This window comes from Trichomycterus rosablanca, chromosome 3 (genome assembly GCF_030014385.1).
Source record: "Trichomycterus rosablanca isolate fTriRos1 chromosome 3, fTriRos1.hap1, whole genome shotgun sequence".
Lineage (NCBI taxonomy): Eukaryota > Metazoa > Chordata > Actinopteri > Siluriformes > Trichomycteridae > Trichomycterus > Trichomycterus rosablanca.
In genome coordinates, this window is record NC_085990.1 from 6468804 (window position 1) to 6487806 (window position 19003).

The 19003-nt window shown below is 37.3% G+C and overlaps 1 protein-coding gene across 1 annotated transcript in view; it reads left to right on the forward strand.

Moving 5' to 3' along the window:
- ephb6 (eph receptor B6) overlaps positions 1 to 8630 on the forward strand; it is a 39773-nt gene extending 31143 nt beyond the window's left edge. Inside the window, exons 13-19 of the mRNA XM_062991774.1 lie at positions 517 to 633; positions 2809 to 3056; positions 4596 to 4814; positions 4975 to 5124; positions 6232 to 6416; positions 7740 to 7895; positions 8287 to 8630. Coding sequence (XP_062847844.1) covers positions 517 to 633; positions 2809 to 3056; positions 4596 to 4814; positions 4975 to 5124; positions 6232 to 6416; positions 7740 to 7895; positions 8287 to 8392 — 1181 coding nt within the window. The 3' untranslated portion in view covers positions 8393 to 8630. The remainder of the gene's footprint in view (positions 1 to 516; positions 634 to 2808; positions 3057 to 4595; positions 4815 to 4974; positions 5125 to 6231; positions 6417 to 7739; positions 7896 to 8286) is intronic.
- Positions 8631 to 19003: the final 10373 nt, after the last annotated feature.

Below are 19003 nucleotides of genomic sequence, written 5' to 3' on the forward strand. Positions count from 1 at the left end.
ACTATTTGTTTTTTAAATGGGATGTCCAACAAGCTCATAGTCAGGTGTCCAAATACTTTTGACCAAATAGTGTACATGGTTGTACTGACTAATATCAATTATAGTTATACATCTACTTTTTTGTTTTCATTACAGAATACTTTTTAGAGCATTTTCTATACAGGACAATTCATAAACACATTACCACATTTGGTTTCAACAACATATGCATTCACATTTTTGTTCATAAGATCTGAATTTAGAATTTACATTTTACATACCAGACACAATACACAACATTGCATATTAATTAGACATTTAGGGCTGGTAAAGAATTTACTGTTTCTATTCGCTGCACCTGGGAATCGAACCCAGGACCCTCTTGTGCTACCCAGCGACTCACAGTGATACCAATAACCAATAAAATTTTGCAACTACTCAGAAATACAAAGATGTCAGTGTTTGACTGTTCTTCAAGCTGTGCAATATGCTCTGTACTACTAGATGCTATCACGTCTGTTCTTTGTTTTTTTTTAGCTGGTGTGAAGTATTATGTAGACCCTTCCACATATGAGGACCCAAGTGAAGCTGTCAAAGAATTCGCCAGAGAAATTGACCCTGCTCACCTTAAGATTGAGGAAGTCATTGGTGCTGGTAAGTTGAGAGATGGATGAGAGGATTGTCATATCTTTGTATTTACTAACTCAAATTTAGTCATATACAGTGTATCACAAAAGTGAGTACACCCCTCACATTTCTGCAGATATTTAAGTATATCTTTTCATGGGACAACACTGACAAAATGACACTTTGACACAATGAAAAGTAGTCTGTGTGCAGCTTATATAACAGTGTAAATTTATTCTTCCCTCAAAATAACTCAATATACAGCCATTAATGTCTAAACCACCGGCAACAAAAGTGAGTACACCCCTTAGTGAAAGTTCCTGAAGTGTCAATATTTTGTGTGGCCACCATTATTTCCCAGAACTGCCTTAACTCTCCTGGGCATGGAGTTTACCAGAGCTTCACAGGTTGCCACTGGAATGCTTTTCCACTCCTCCATGATGACATCACGGAGCTGGCGGATATTCGAGACTTTGCGCTCCTCCACCTTCCGCTTGAGGATGCCCCAAAGATGTTCTATTGGGTTTAGGTCTGGAGACATGCTTGGCCAGTCCATCACCTTTACCCTCAGCCTCTTCAATAAAGCAGTGGTCGTCTTAGAGGTGTGTTTGGGGTCATTATCATGCTGGAACACTGCCCTGCGACCCAGTTTCCGGAGGGAGGGGATCATGCTCTGCTTCAGTATTTCACAGTACATATTGGAGTTCATGTGTCCCTCAATGAAATGTAACTCCCCAACACCTGCTGCACTCATGCAGCCCCAGACCATGGCATTCCCACCACCATGCTTGACTGTAGGCATGACACACTTATCTTTGTACTCCTCACCTGATTGCCGCCACACATGCTTGAGACCATCTGAACCAAACAAATTAATCTTGGTCTCATCAGACCATAGGACATGGTTCCAGTAATCCATGTCCTTTGTTGACATGTCTTCAGCAAACTGTTTGAGGGCTTTCTTGTGTAGAGACTTCAGAAGAGGCTTCCTTCTGGGGTGACAGCCATGCAGACCAATTTGATGTAGTGTGCGGCGTATGGTCTGAGCACTGACAGGCTGACCCCCCACCTTTTCAATCTCTGCAGCAATGCTGACAGCACTCCTGCGCCTATCTTTCAAAGACAGCAGTTGGATGTGACGCTGAGCACGTGCACTCAGCTTCTTTGGACGACCAACGCGAGGTCTGTTCTGAGTGGACCCTGCTCTTTTAAAACGCTGGATGATCTTGGCCACTGTGCTGCAGCTCAGTTTCAGGGTGTTGGCAATCTTCTTGAAGCCTTGGCCATCTTCATGTAGCGCAACAATTCGTCTTTTAAGATCCTCAGAGAGTTCTTTGCCATGAGGTGCCATGTTGGAACTTTCAGTGACCAGTATGAGAGAGTGTGAGAGCTGAACTACTAAATTGAACACACCTGCTCCCTATGCACACCTGAGACCTAGTAACACTAACAAATCACATGACATTTTGGAGGGAAAATGACAAGCAGTGCTCAATTTGGACATTTAGGGGTGTAGTCTCTTAGGGGTGTACTCACTTTTGTTGCCGGTGGTTTAGACATTAATGGCTGTATATTGAGTTATTTTGAGGGAAGAATAAATTTACACTGTTATATAAGCTGCACACAGACTACTTTTCATTGTGTCAAAGTGTCATTTTGTCAGTGAAAAGATATACTTAAATATCTGCAGAAATGTGAGGGGTGTACTCACTTCTGTGATACACTGTATGTGTAATATATTACATCAACAAAACATTAATGGGCTGTTGTGTCATGTTACGTCATTACGCCCTCAAAGCTTTGCGATGGTTGGATGAACAGATGGGTCAGCTTTCTCCAGTACCCTCAGTCTTGTGTGGTTTGTAGCAGACTAGCCACTGATAATGCATCCACGTTGTAATGTTGTTAATCTAGCTTATTCTTGTTCTTCCTTGTCTTCTCAAGACTTCTCAGTCCTTCCTCAAATCCTGTCATAGCTCTGCCTTCAGTGCTGTTTATCTTGGGTCAGCCTAGCACAACGCTGAATCGGCTGCAGGGTGGTCCCACAGGGCACACAAGAAACATGAATTTCCTGTTTGGTTAAATGTAAAAGTGACCCCACTTTATTTTAGCTTATGTTTAAGCACATACTTTTAGCCATATGATGTATATTTCCACTGTGGTCTATATCTGTGCTTAATCAGCCTCTCTCTCTCTCTTCAGCTCAGTTTGGAGAGGTGTCTCAGGGCCGATACAGACCCATGGGTCGTAGAGAAGTGCTTGTAGTGGTGAAGACTCTGCGCTGGGGAGTCACAGAGCGTGAGAGAGGAGTTTTTCTCACTGAGGCAGGAGTTCTGGGCCAGTTCGACCACCCCAACGTGCTGAAGCTTGAGGGTGTGATCACGCAAACTCCTCCTGAGCGCATCATTACTGAGTTCATGGAGAATGGTCCTCTGGATGCGTTTCTCAGGGTAGGAGGGAGAAATTTCATCTTTATGTTTTTTTGTTGGTACATCATACTGTATTTTGTTCATTTGTCTGACAAGGATCTGCAAACTGATGCCTAAACATACCTCAGATTTAGATATTCTCTCTTTTATCATCTACATATTACACAATTTTGAAATATATTAGATTAAGATTAGTATTCGAAGATAGCACTCAAACATATTCACACAGCGAATGAATGTTTGTTCAGACTTGTGTCTTAATAACTAAATAAATGAGTCAGGAAGCTGTGTTGTGGAAGTGTAGATGCTTCAACACAATTGTACTGCATAATACAGTTAAATAATTTACATCATGTAATGAACTAAAGTCCAGCGTTGGATTAAGATGGAGTAAAAGCTCCACTAAGATGTGGAAAAAGTGATCTGGTGAGTCATCCTTAATTGTATTCTTTACAAATAGGAAAGTATATGGTGTGTAATACACCAAGAGAATTGTACAGGCCTGAATGCTTGACCCCTACAGAAAGGGGGTATCAGTGGTACCTTAATGGTAAAGATATTACACTAGCGATCATAAAGTTGCTGGTTCAAGTTACCACTGTTGGCCCCCTGAGCAAGGCCCCTAACTCTCAATTGCTTGCAAGGTGTTTTGTGATAACTGTAATTTGATTTGAATAAATTTAAATGCTGAAAGAAATGTTGCTGATGGTTTGAATCAGCTTGTCACTTTTAAGAAAAGGATTACCACAAATCAACACAGTTATTCTAACTATCAGCCAACCGATAAATATGATGGATTTCTTACATCGTTTTTTTCCAGAAGGACATCCTTAATCCATAGAATGACAACCCTAACCACAGGGTTACTAAACTGCTTGATGAGCATGAAAATTATGTAAATGATTATGTAAATAATATGCTGTGGCTTTTGCAGTCACCTTAACTCAATATAACACTGTAAGGTTTTGGACTGACGCTTTAGATAGCACCAGGAGCTAGGAACTAGGAGCTCATGGGCCCCAGTGCAAAAAAAAATTTGGGGCCCCCTCAACAAATTTCATATGTATATGCTGCATGCTGATAGCTGATCAGAATGAATTAAAGGTAGGTGAAATTAAATTAAAGTGAAGTGAGTTCATGTTGTTGTTATCTGTTTTGAAAACATTTGCAGTATGAACAGATACTGAATAGTATGATGTCACCTGTGCAGGAAAGAGTCACACGTTTACCAGGAGCTTAAAAGCATTTTAGCATCCAGCAGACACACTGAGTCAGTGATTGGTTGTATTTATGACATATTATGTCATTAATAGATAAAAAAACACAAATAGCGAAATTGTTCTTATATTTACTGTTTGAGATGTAGCCAGATTTCCAGTAAATTCTCAAAAGAACTAAAAAAAATTACCATGCTATTTGTAAAAAAGGTTTTGGTAGAGTATAGATACCAGTATAAATAAACTATAAATAATAATGTATAGATAAACCACTTAAATAAATCACACATTTTGCATCGTTTTATTTTAACCCCCATCACCTTTTCTTTCTGTTCTTATGCAGGAGAATGAGGATCAGTTTAGTGTACTGCAGCTGGTAGGAATGGTGAGAGGTGTTGGAGCAGGAATGCGTTACCTTTCAGAGAGGAACTTTGTGCACCGTGACCTGGCAGCTCGCAACGTTCTGGTCAACTCAAACCTGGTTTGTAAGATTTCAGATTTCGGGCTGTCACGTATCATGAAGGACTTGGATCACAACATGCCTACTTACACTGCATCATCGGTGCGTTCAGTTCAATTAAACTACAGCCAGAAAAGTATGATTTTGGATTTAAGTCCAAAATGTATGTCTGTGTTTATATAAGCTAATTTATAAACTGTAAACTTATAAATGTAAATCTCTTATTTAACCTGTCTCTTCTACTCCATCTTGTAAATCTTAGGGAAGTAAGATTCCTATAAGGTGGACAGCACCAGAGGCTTTCCAGAATCGCAAATTTAGCTCAGCTAGTGATGTGTGGAGCTTTGGGATCCTTATGTGGGAGGTTATGTCATATGGAGAACGGCCATACTGGGACATGAGCAACCAGGAGGTAAAGTGTTTGTTTTATTGTTCATTTATTTTGTCTTTTGGGTCATGGCCTTGTTGAATTACTAAACGTTAGTTAATCAGGTGATGAACCACTATCCTAACACTCTTGACAAAAAATGTATCAGTCAAAGAAAAAATTGCTTAGGTTTAAGCCAGAAAAGCAGCCTTAAGTATGATGCTTTCCTGAAATGATGCTTTGCTGGCATTAGAACAAGACAAAATATGTATGCCCCTGGACACTAAAATCTAAAATATTTATTAACATGTTTAATAAAGACATGTGAAAGACTTTAGGTTTAGACATAATGTGGTTATCATTATGACTTCAGATAAGACTTCTTTGGGATTTCCAGGGTTGTAGTTTTTCTTTTCAACTGTTTGCATGTTTCTATCAATACAATGTACAGTATCTGCTGTGGGTCGTAATGTGACCTTGACCAGGATAAAGCAATTAATAAAATTAAATGAAATCTACAGACTATCATGTTTTTGGAAATTCGGAGGTAACTGGAGTCCACAAAGTAAACCGAAATGGACATAAGTGAAACTTGCTGAGGAAAGATGCAACGTCCCTGTAGATCCAGTGCTGCCTTTTGCCTTAAATCTGCTTATACATATTTTCCAAATACATGAGGGTGTTTCCCATATTATTTTACTTTCACCATACCTTTATAAAACACCAATTTAAATAACAATGTCTAATTAGGTATAGTGTCATAATATTATAGTTTTAAAATTAAAGTATTGTAATGTGCTTTGTATAAAAATGTAATGTGTTTGTAGTGATGAGTAAATCTGTGTCTGCCAAGACTACTTTGATGATGTTATTTGATTCAGGCTTTTTGGAAGCATAAGCATGTTAGTGCATATTTTTTAGTGCACATTGGGATAAATAAGGTCATAAAAGGCCCCAGGCCAGAGGACATGGAACACCACTATAGCTGCATGATTCATGTGGCGTATGTGTCCATTTATATTACAGTGGTTAGTGAGAGTTAGTTGTTCAAATTTTCATAGAGCCTCAATCAATGCTATACAAGTCAACTGTTATGCTAGCTGACATTAATTATAATATAATTTTAATTTACTTTTTTCTCTTTATCTCTAGGTAATGAAGGCAGTTGTTGACCAGTATCGTCTTCCTGCTCCTACCGGTTGCCCTCCTGCACTGCACGCTCTGATGCTACAGTGTTGGCAGGCTGATAGGCAAGACCGGCCCAAATTTGATGCTCTTCTCTCCTCGTTGGACCGTCTCATACGACACCCTGCCTCTCTTAAGGCTGAGTATGCTCGGTACGACAAGCACTACAAACTCCTGCTCTGTTCTTTAGTAATTTACATAACATTGGACTCGTGCAGGCAGTTTAAATTTGCAGTGCTGGAGTGGCTGGTGTGTTTTAGCGTAGGTCTATTTATACATAATAATACTTGTACAGATATTTTATATCTACACTGGGCACAGTAAGTGTGTTTGATTTTATGTAACAATTTTAACAGGATAGATGTAACACCTGCAATATGGGGGTGGGCAAGTATTCAAGCCGGCTTCTCAAGTGGCACAGCAGTAAAGTATGCTAGTGGTAAAAACATTTAATTTTTAAATAATGGAGCTGGTATAACAGTCTCTACTGTTCAGTTAAGCCTTTCAACTAAAGTGATGGATGAGGCTAAGATCAGCACTCATTGCATTTAAACCATTGCATCAGACCCTACAGTACAATACTGTATGAATTTAAATCCAGAGCTATCAAATGTGTTATTGCCTTCCTCCAAGTGCACAAAGGAACACACGCAAATAGAGGCATTCCAGTGGTGATTCTTGCATTTGACCAACCAACAGTCTGCACTCTTTCTCTTCTCTTTCTCATTTGGCCTGCTTTGGCATTTTTGGTCCCTGGTCAGGAAGGATAGGCAAATTTACTGTGGATATTTAGGTACAGAACAAGAAAAGAACTACTAAATGTGGGATCACAGATTTAAAAGTGTAATCTACCATGGTGTGATGTGGCATTGTAAATTTATTACACTGGAACTGCAGGAGTCAGCCCACTCAGCTTCTTGTCAATGAAAACCCAATTTATGCTGATCCAGACCTTCAGGTTTGCACTGGTGTTGCCTCCAGAAGTATTTTGCCTTAACTTTAGTGAGGGCTCTGACTAATAACAGGTATTTTTATATACTACGCTCCGGAGCACTTATGTGACTGATTTGTTGTGACACTTAGACATTTTCACTTTACATTAACAAAGACTACAATTGACCAAAGCAGATTCAGCAGGGCAGAAATTTGAGGAACAGATGTATGACAGCACCATGTAAAAAGTCAGTGTACTCATTAGTAAAGCCCATCTGTTTGTCAGTGTTTGTTTATGAAGTTGCACAATGATATGCCTTGTTGTTCTTGATAGTAAATAGTGACTGAACTAGCTCACTATTTGCCGGGTTTTATATCACTTTCATCATTACAGAACCTGAATGTTTGTCTTAGCTGAGCTCAATTAATTACTCAATTAATCAGTTAACACATAATCCTTATAAAAAGTGCAAAATGCTTTTAAGTAAACAAAATAATTCATGCTGGATGCCTCACACTATATTCCCATAACATGTTTTAAGTCCCACACAGCCCCTGCTTAGCCCAACACCCACAGACCTATCATCAGTGACTACAGTCAGTGAATGGCTAATTGCACTGAGGATGGACCGCTACAGGGACAAGTTTGAGAGAGCACAGCTGCACAGCCTGGAGAGAGTGAGCATGCTCACTATGGAGTAAGTACACTTAGCATACATAATGCAACGGTTGCACTACATTAACTTCTCTAAATACTTCTGACAGCATTTTCATTTATTTAGGTCATTACACAGTGCTGGTAAGCAATGATGTTGGAAATATCTCTAGAAGGGCTGAAATTGAAATTATATGAAGCGCTAAATTCTCTTTTCTGTAAGTTTACGAGTGCCAGATTGGCTGGTGTCAATGTGATCAAAAGAAGAAAGCAACATTAGGGATAGCCAGTGATAATTATGATAATCATGCTCTCCCGGGGTATAAAAATGTTACATTGCATTATGCATAACGCAATTTAAATAATTGTTATTCAGAATAATCGTTCTCTGCCTTTCTTTCTGTCTTTTTTCTCTCCTGGTCTCAATGTTACAGGGAAGTACAGGCTTTGGGAGTAAACCTCCTGGGTCATCAGAAGAAAATTGTTCATGCAGCACAGCAGCTCAGGACTCATCTTACTCAGGGACAGGTGGAGGTGTAGAGGCCTAAAAACCTCTTTGCCTGTGAACTTTAATGCAGATGTACAGTCCAAAACCTAATCCAGTCTGCACACAAGCCTACAACTACCCTGCAACAAAGAAGAATTGAAAGAATGAGGAGATCAGGCATAACGAGAACTGCAGTTTTTGTTTTTTGTTTTTTTGACTCATTTATATTTCAGTGATTTTTTTCTTTCATGCTTTTCTGTTTTTCTGTCCATTTTCTTCTCTTGGCTACTGTTTTAAACCATATTTAATTCTTTTCACTTAATCAGTTTTCAGTTTATGTTAATAAACAATGCTGTGAGCAATTAAAAACTACAGTATTATTTGCCAGTTACAGTGAATTCAGAAAGTATACAGGCATGTTGTGCACTTTTGTGTTGTGGAATTAATTTACAATGATTAGAATTTCCATTTTACCCATTAATCTACACCTAATCATCTAAAGTGATAAATTAAAAAAAATTTTTAGAGTAATGTAATATAAAATAATTAACAATCAAAAACTAAAATGTCTTCACCAAATTATTATTGTGCCAGGTTCACCCTTTTTGCTTTATTGCTGAGGCGTGTCTAGAACTCTAATGGTGTCAATCTTTTGCAATTATAGTTTATTGGACATAGTTTGGGAAGGCATTTGGTCTTAATATCTTTAAAATAGAAGAAGCCTAGCACAACCCTAAATCTTCTTTGCCAAATCTCCAACAAATCATTTGGCTAAATTAGACATCTGGGCAAGATGAACCTTGTTCTGGCAGGTTAAAAAGAACACAGCGATCTTTCTAAAAATTTTAACCATCCCTGTAGCACTCCGTAAATGATGGAAGTCACTGTTGGGAAAAAGTGCACCAGAGTGCATTCAGTCTCACTCTGACTTCCACTTTTTTGTGTTTGAGTTGCCTATCCAAAGCTTTTACTCAAATCCCATCAAACACATGTGGACAGACTTACATGTGACATATATGGTGGTGGTTTTTGTCATATATTCTGACAGAGCTTAAGAGAATCTGCCATGAAGAATGGGATAAACTGCCCAAATCCAGGTGTGTAAAGATTGTAGACAGGTACTAAGTAAGACTTGCAGCTGTAATTGCTACCCAAAGGTGCTTCTACAAAGGGTCTGAATGTGAAAATATTTCAGTTTTAAATACTTTTTAAATAACAGGTAATAATAGGGAAGTGATGATTTATAGGTAAATGTGGCAATTATACCCATTCAAATGTCATTTGATGCCTGCAGCAGATTTAAAAAGTTATGAAAGGAGCAAAATAAGAGCAAAAAGTTAACAGAATACTTAAACTACACTGTTTTGAAACAATCCACAATAAGCAGGTAACATGTACTGTATATCTGTATTCATAACTGGTTATAAATGTAGGATCCACCAAAGGCTCAGTCTTTGCTAGAAAAGAAAGTTTTTTAATACTACATGTGTGCACACTTTATATACAGTGTATACCATCACATATCAAATGGTACCTCCAAAAGCCGAGAAAAACAAGTAGAAGAATTTCTGTTTACCTTTTTGTTTCACCCTCCATATAAAGAGACAAGCCATGGGTTACTCAGGCGAACTGGTACAAACTGAGCATACTGCACTTTATGTCTGGACATGTGTTATTATGTACATTAAATATGTTTACAGGCCATATGTACAGTATATTCATTCATTCAACATAGTCACTTTTTAGTTTACCCAGACTATGAAATTCACACTCAATCCTGTTTTCTTGTTCATGAATAGAAGCACAAACAAATCTTGTCATTACTTTGTCAGAATCACTTCAGACACTGTAGCTCATCCTGTTTTTGTTCTATATGTAGCATAAAATCACACTGTGACATTGAACATGTAAAATACATCAAGATGTATATTTCAGTAAATGTGAATTTTAAGACGGGAAATAAAAATAAAAATTTCTCATGTGCATGTGTGTGTTCCAGTGTTTAAAATTGTTTAACGTTTTGTTTAAATGTGCGTCAGGAAAACTCGAGTTTGTGTAATTTTTTATGGAAATATTAAAGTAAGTAAATAAATTTATAAATTTATGTACAGCAACAGTATTTTATTTTCTACAGATCCCATTTTCTACAAATTTGGAACATTTTGTAAAATGTATTAAAAAGAATGTAATGTAAATTGCATCTGCACCAATGAAGCAAGACTTTCTGTTCTAGCTGTCAGTCACCACTAAAAGTGCCCATATCGTCCATAAAATTAACTGTTAAGAAGCTAGCATGATAAAGATTCATACAAGTACAAAAATCCCACTACTGCCAAAGCTTGATAGTAGCAAAAACAAATGGGTTGTGTTAAAAAATGTAATTTTAACTTAAAATGCTTGTGCTCTACGGGCAAGCTTTTCTTCAGCCAGCCACTAGAGGGGGTCAGAGACATGGGTTTTATTTTTGACCAACGTCTTCTTGTCCACAATGTTGTATACACAGAACTTTTTTTGGCATTTTAGTAGGTAGCTTTTTACCTATTAAAATAAATAGTGTCAGATAAGGTGCAAAAGTGTTTCACGTACAATATACACCGATGAGGCATAACATTATGACCACCTTCCTTATATTGTGTTGGTCCTCCTTTTGCTGCCCCATACGTGATGCACTGTGTGTCTGATATCTTTCTATCAGAACCAGCATTAACTTCTTCAGCAATTTGAGCCACAGTAGCTCGTCTGTTGGATCGGACCACACGGACCAGCATCAATGAACCTTGGCCGCCCATGACCCTGTCGCCGGTTTACCACTGTTCCTTCCTTGGACCACTTTTGATAGATACTGACCACTGCAGACCGGGAACACTCCACAAGAGCTGCAGTTTTGGAGATGCTCTGACCCAGTCGCCTAGCCATCACAATTTGGCCCTTGTAAAACTCACTCAAATCCTCACACTCAGCCATTTTTCCTGCTTCTAACACATCGACTTTGAGGATAAAATGTTCACTTGCTGCCTAATATATCCCACCCACTAACAGGTGCCGTTATGAAGAGATAATCAGTGTTATTCACTTCACCTGTCATGCTTCTGGAGAGCCAGCTTAAACCAGAAACAGGACTAAAACTGACTAGGTGGGTCAGTGATGATGTGGGGCATCATGTTTGACTGGCATCATGGATACGCAAAAATACCAAATTATTTTGATTAGGACTGTTCTGCCTTCTGTGGTGAAATTGAAACTCGGTCATAACTGGTCTTGCTTGCAAGACAATGATCTCAACCACATTTCCACATCAACCAAACTTGGATAAGGAATTAAACCAGGAATATCCTGGAGTGGATCTACTCAGTCTCCAGATTTAAATCCCACAGACAATCTTTGGTGGGATCTAAAGAAAGAAGTTGTAGGTATGAGCTGAAAGCATTTGAAAAATTGGTGTAAATTCCACAGGGGATCAAAATTATATTACATTTTTATTAGAGTTTATCAAGACAAAGAGCAAGTGTTCACCAAAAGCATCACTGGGCTGGGGGTTGAATAATAGTGCAGACAGACATTTGTCAAGAAAACTAGATTCTTCTATTTGTTTGTTTATTAGGATTTTAAAGTCATGTTTTACACTCTTTGGTTAGATTCATGACAGGAACAGTAGTTACTCACTACACAAGATTCATCAGTTCTCAAGGTTATATCGAGCACAGTCATGGACAACTTAGTATCTCCAATTCATGTCTGTGGATTGTGGCACCTGAAGTAAACCCACTCAGACACAAGGAGAACATGCAAACTCCACACAGAAAGGACCTGGACCACCCCACCTGGGGATCGAACCCAGGACCTTCTTGCTGTAAGGCGACAGTGCTACCCACTTAGCCACCGTGCCACCCAGATTCTTCTATTTCAACTTAAGATTGTCAGCTTTGTATCAACAAATATTTTTCTCTGTTTACTGAGACTATTTTCATTCTGTTATATACACATCACAATAACAACATTTAAGGTGGGGGTACTGTTTTAGGTAGTACATGGTATAGGATGCAACCAAGTCAATGGACTAGCTAGCAGCTTGCATACTAACCTGCATTAGTCACTTTAATGCAGTAAATATCAATACTTCACAACACAATAATCATTATATATTTATCATTTATCAGCCAAATATCATTAAAATCTATAATAATGGCAATATATAAACACTACTTGTGTCTGTCCATATCTGAAAAGATTTCGTCAGGCTTGACAATTGTGACACAATTAGCAATTGTAGCCATTATAGCAACTATAGACCTGCTAATATGAAACTTTCAATGTTTACTTGGGGGAATCAGAGAGTTAAAAAGAAAGAACTAGGGAGAGTGACAGACAGGAAGGAAACTCATGACTTCTTTCATTGTTAGATGTTCCTTGCTAAAAGAGGAGGTGAAACATCACACATCACTTTTAGATTCTTACAATTTTAAAATTTAAACTTAACCAGCAAAGACTATTACTGCTGTACAGTATGCAAATGCTGCTATCAGAAAATAATGTATAATGTGTAATGGCTACAATAACTAGCTATTATTTTTTTATTGAAAACATGTTTTTGGATAATTGGGATAATTTTTAAGGCAGAAAAGGTAATAAAGTTTAGAACCTGTTCTAAGACCCACTGTGATGCTGCCCTGAAAAGCTCAGGGCTAGCAGCTAGCAGGCTGTCTACATATCTGCTAATACTGTATAAAACTTTCCGGGGGGAAATGAGAGAGTGAAAAATTAAGAACTATGGAGAACAACAGAGAGGAAGGAAAACTCACGACTTCTTTCATTGTTAGATGTTCTTTACTGAAAGAGGACGTGAAACATCGCACATAATTTTTTTTTTTTTTTTGCAGTTCTATCATTAACCCTAAATTTAATGCAATATTGTAATAATTTTTTATTTTAGTTATTTGTTGGTGTAAAAAGTTTTATAATGTCATCTAACTTTGTGGCATGGCCTCCTTATACTTAGTGAGTAATAATGATTCATTAGAGCTTAAAATATGCATGGCCACCTTATTTTTTGTTAGTGACTAATTTGTGTCCATATAAATATGGCTATTTTGGCTGCACAGTTTGAAGCTGCTGAGACTTTGGTATCACTTGCTTGACTGCCTGTAGACAGTGTCACCCATGTCCTAAAATGTCATTAATGGCAGACCTGTTATTGTTGGTCCATTAATCACATTTGATCATCCAGAGAAATTTTCTTTGAACATCAAGAGACCGTTTGTTTCTTCTTGCCCTTGGCAAGAGACCACTGTTCCACATATTTTCTTTATTAAAATTGGCACAGATGAGTAAAAAACCCAACCTTGAGACTATGTTTACTGTAAAAAGTGATATACAAATAAATATATTCAAATGTTTTTTTATTAAACTTATACATAAATCAAGTTTTTATAAAAGTAAACGTACATATAAATCATACGCTTTTAAGGATTTGCTTTTGTTTTTCATTTCTTCTACTTCTTCTTCTTCTACTTTTTTGCAGACCCTCTCTTCTGAGTCAACACTTAAACTATTGCATCTTTTTTGTCACATACTTCCCTTTTCCCATAAAACCCAGCAGGTCATCAGATAGCTCATTTTAATTCCACACACATAAGCCTTAGTCAGCTCAAGATAAAGAGATGACAACTGTACACAGCATAAGATCGCAATCTAGAATGCGGGTGGAAAAACACAAACAGCAGATGTTTAACTCAGTGCATGTCTTTTGTAACCAATATTGACTAAAGTTAAATAACTTTTTTAATGCCTTTTTGTTTTCATTATGTTACTATCAGACTCAGTCTAAATGTGAAAACATTAGTGTATATTTTGTTGGCTTAGATAAAGCTTAGAGATATTTGTACATTATCAAATGTATATTTGCACAGGTTCCAAGGAATAAAAAGTATGAGTACAGAGCTACAAAAGAGGAAAGGTTGTTTGCATACAATGGCAAACCTTTAAGTTAAATGTTTTAAAATGAGTTTTAAAGAGTACCCTTAGATTACCCATCAATTTGATTTGAACAATGAATGACTGCAGACTCCTCTGAGTGCATTTAAAGGTCAATGTAAAAACGTGCTCAGATCTCTAACGTAACGTATGTAAATGTGCATGTCTATTAACTTTCATTAAATTACCTCTTTGGATGATTAGTAACAGCGTGTTAAATATGCTTGCATTTTTAATTGGACAAGTAAGCCTGCAAGTTTAAGGATGTTAGTAAAAACTTTTACAAAGAAATATTTTCTTTGTACTTAAACGCTCAAGGGTTTTATTGCACTTCACAAAATGAGGTTTGTATGACGATTTTTTGCAGAAGTTATTTTTTAGTTACTGTTGAATACAGAAGTCCAGCATTGCACAACCAGCTCTCAAAACATACGCACCACAGGGTGAAAAGGCCGGCTTTACTAAAGTCCTGTAATGATACAGGGGACACACAGCTTTAGAGAACAAAACAAAACATTACAGTGCTCACACTGAAATAGTCATTAGAACCTAGTAAACACCTAGTCAATATGGCTTCTGGCCTCTTCTAAAGATAGTGTCGCAAAGTATCTTCCTAAGACATTCATTCATCCTTTAAAAAGCCAGTGGCTGACCGCTATTACTCATTATTTGACACTGGCTGATTGTCCACCCATCGGTCCCTCTTCCTCTCTTCAAGGGCCGTCAAAACAAATAATTTAAGCTGATAAATGTCTTAAGGACAGGTGCTTTTTGTTGCATGTGACATTAAAACTACATGATGTAAGCTCTGGCTCTAACTAGTACTCATGTTTGCAAATCCCTTTCCATAAATAGCAGCAAAACTTTTCTTAATGATGTAAACATGTAATTAAGCTAAATGTTTGTTTTCTTCCTTTTGTCCTTTAATAAGCCCCTTTTTGTACTTTCAAAGCATTTGTGAGTTCTTATAGAAAAGAATAGTGAATGATATGCTTGTTTGTTAAACAGTTCTAATCTCTTTTTAAGAGTTGTATAATAGACATGAAAGATTACTGGTGTGGCAGAATTTTTCCACATGTAAAAGGGTGAACTGGCTGTATAAACTCGGTTCAGTCGAATTCAGGGCAAAACATTTTTCCTTTTACTGTATTGTATTCACCCTCCCCCAGTCAAAACTACTGTATGTAGACACCCTTGCTGCAATTACAGCTGCAAGTCCTCTAGTGTATACCTCTTTTTAGCTTATTAGCTTAAGACATCTAGCCACTGGTATTTTGCCCATTCCTCAAAGCAAAACTGTTTCAACTCCTTTTAGATGGGTTGTGCTAGTGTACAGTAATCTTCAAATCATGACATTGACTGTCGACTGGATTAATGTCTGGTCCTTGATTAGTTAGGCCATTCTAAGACATAAATATTTCCCTTTAAACCATTCCAGTGTAGCTTTATCAGTCATCCAGATATCACCTTTTATTTCAAACATCACAAGCTAAAACATTGCCAGAGTTCTGTTGTTTTTATTTATCTATTCAATGTTCTGATTTGTTCCATAAAAACTCCCACAAAATCATCATCTTATATAACATAACCAGGAGCTGTCTGAAGGAAAGTAATGTTTATTCCTCATTTGCAGCATTTGCAACATACTTTTTCAAAAGATGCAAATATATTACATTATTACATTACAACAACAGAATTCAAGTGTAGCGACATATCTTGGGTTTTTATATACTTTTTATATACCTAAATATACTTATATTAGACTTCTTTTTAGGGCACACATACCCTGATACAGTGCCCATAAAAATGATCATACCCTATCAAAATCATTGTGTTTTGTCGTATTATACCATAAAAAAAAAAATAATACAAGGTCTAACCTTTCCAGCTGTATTAACACATTATAACCCTCATTATCAAAGTGAAAATCACACTTTAAAAAACTATTATAATTTAATTAGTAAGATACCTAGATTGGATAAGTAACCAGCCACTTAGAGTAACCAATGTACACTGTAAACTTGGTCAGTTACAGCCAATTACCTTTCACATCCCCCACCAGGCTAATTAGCTCACACCTGACATCAGTTGTGGTTTTAATTACTTCAGAATAAGAAAATTGATGCTGCCTAATACATCCAATTTTTTGAGGAGAACATGTAGCCCTCTGCTAGACAGCTAAAGAAAAGAAGGAGGTTCAACTTCCAGCACAACAATGACCCTAAACACTGCCAAAAAGTGGCTCTAAGAACTGCTAAATCAGGAGTCTGATAACTTTTCCAACCCTGTTATTCCCATTATTTAGAGGTTGTAAGACAAAATCCATCACTAAAGTGGGAGGAAGATGTTTTGTGAGTTTTGATCCCAGGCTGTAAAACAAAAAAGTTATTATTTTAAAAGGTTTGAAGATTTTCTGTAGGCACTGTGTTACACATTTTAGGTGCTGAGATGTACCATAACTTTTTTTTTTTACTCCTTTTATTAGTTCAAAGATTTTGTTTTTGGTTGGAGCACTATTATTCTCTCAGCATAAACACTGGGTTGATTAAAACACTGCTGTCTCTCTTACCTAAACTCATCATAAAACTTATCATCAAAAAGTTCTCTCTCAAATTATTTCTTTCATTCATTGTCTGTTACCACCGTGTTATCCTTGTCAGGGTCACGGTGGGTCGGATTCATTGGGCGAATGGGAGGAAACACCCTGGGCAGGTTGCCAGTCCGTCGCAGGGCAGAAATACACTCACACAAAGTTATTTTCAGTAGCTTTAATTTGCCTGACTGCATGTCTTAGGACTTGTGGGAGGAAGCAGGAGCATCCAGAGGAAACCCATGCAGACACAGGGAGAACATGCAAACTCCACACAGAAAGAACTAAACCCAGGCCCTTCTTGCTGTGTGGTGACAGTGCTACCCACTGCACTTGTTTATTTATTCATTTCTTTAGTTTGTTTGGAGGGGGAGTCTTCCATGCTAAGCAGTGCATTTTCTTTTGAGGACAAATAAACAGTGTGACAGCGATATGACAAAGTGGTCAGAATTTTTTTTTAAATCATTAACGACTGAGAGGTGAAGAGAGACCACAAACAAAACAAAACTAGAATCCACTGTTATGCAGTCATACAGAAACATAGCCAGTTGTTAGCAGTGAGTCCATGACCAATGAAACTAGAAAAAACAAACTTAAGATAAAAACCAACAACCAAGTTGAAACAACTATATTGTAGTATATCTCTTTTTGTAGTTGATTAAATTAAAATGATGTATTGATGAAATATTGTTAAGGTCAATACGAGGGATTCCGCACTTTTATATTTCGGTTGGAAATGGTGAGGATGGGAGGAGTAGTAATTGGTTGTGACTAAGAGACTAAGAGACGCTTATAGTCCAGATTTAGCACCATCTGATTTTCACACTCGAAGCTTTAGGGGGACGAAGATTTTCATGTGATGATGATGTGAAAGCATCAGTGGCTACACACTCAACCAAAAACATTGGTACGACACTGGGAAAAATGTGACTATGAAAAGGTTTTTGTTTTTGAAATTGTTAATAAATAGAGAGTAAAAAAAGAGTGGAAACTTTTTAAAGAACCCGTTGTAGTAAATGACATTGTTTTGGTGACTAATTTACACTTTTATCCATAAACAAGTGCAAAGCAACATAAACAGTGATTAGGCCAGTGTCATTTATGGCTCAGACTGATGTTCTAGCCTTTGTCAGGAAGTCTATTATAGAAAACAATGTAAAACCTGTGTGGCTATTTAATTACAACTCAGACAGCTGGAATCTGAAATCAAAGCTAGTTATGAGAACTGGGAGAAGATCCTCAGAAAAAGACTGTTATGTTTACTAATTCCATCAGGGGTGTTAATGCACATATTTATTTTTTAATACATTTATTTTATAAGTTAAAACAGCACAGTTTTAGCATATAATTGGGTAAAACAATAAATCATGAATCAGCACAACACTTTTTTTCTCTCATTTTCACCCATAAAAAATACTTTATCAGTTTAGGAAAATGATGCAGTTTAACTATAGACAATAAGATTGGATCTTGGATGCCACTAAACTGCTTTTGAGCAAATTTGTCTAGATAACAGCTGTGTTAACTGGACCTCTTTAGCATCTCTATGGTGGTGGCTGGGCAGGTTTTATAATTTCCAACTGCATAATGGCAACCATGAAACTGGAGTTTTCGGTGTCAGTATAGATTTTATTTACTAATACATTTGTAAAATAATTAAAAGGGCTGTAGAACATGTCTGGGTAAACTAAACATTTCAAGATTGTTTTACACCAACCCATTCTAATCTTTACCTAAATGGCCTATATATCCAGATCTTCTACACACATCTAATGCAACACCATTCTGCCTATCCTGCCCCCTGTCTCATCTTTAAGTGTCCCACTTTTTCAGACCTTACCTTTAATTCTCGACTTCTCTGTCCTGTCTTGTCCTGTCCCTCCCTTTCCTCGGTCTCTCTACACTTATAAATACAGGTAGCACACCACTCACTGGCTACTGTGTATGGTCATAGGTAATCCAGGACTTTTCTTTTGTGTGTGAGTGGTAATTCATTTTTAAGTGATCATTTGGTGGAACCTAAAACCTCCTGAACGGTAAGTCAGACACATTAAGTGATATAATGTTTGAAGTATGGCAATTATGAATTATATATTGTTCACAA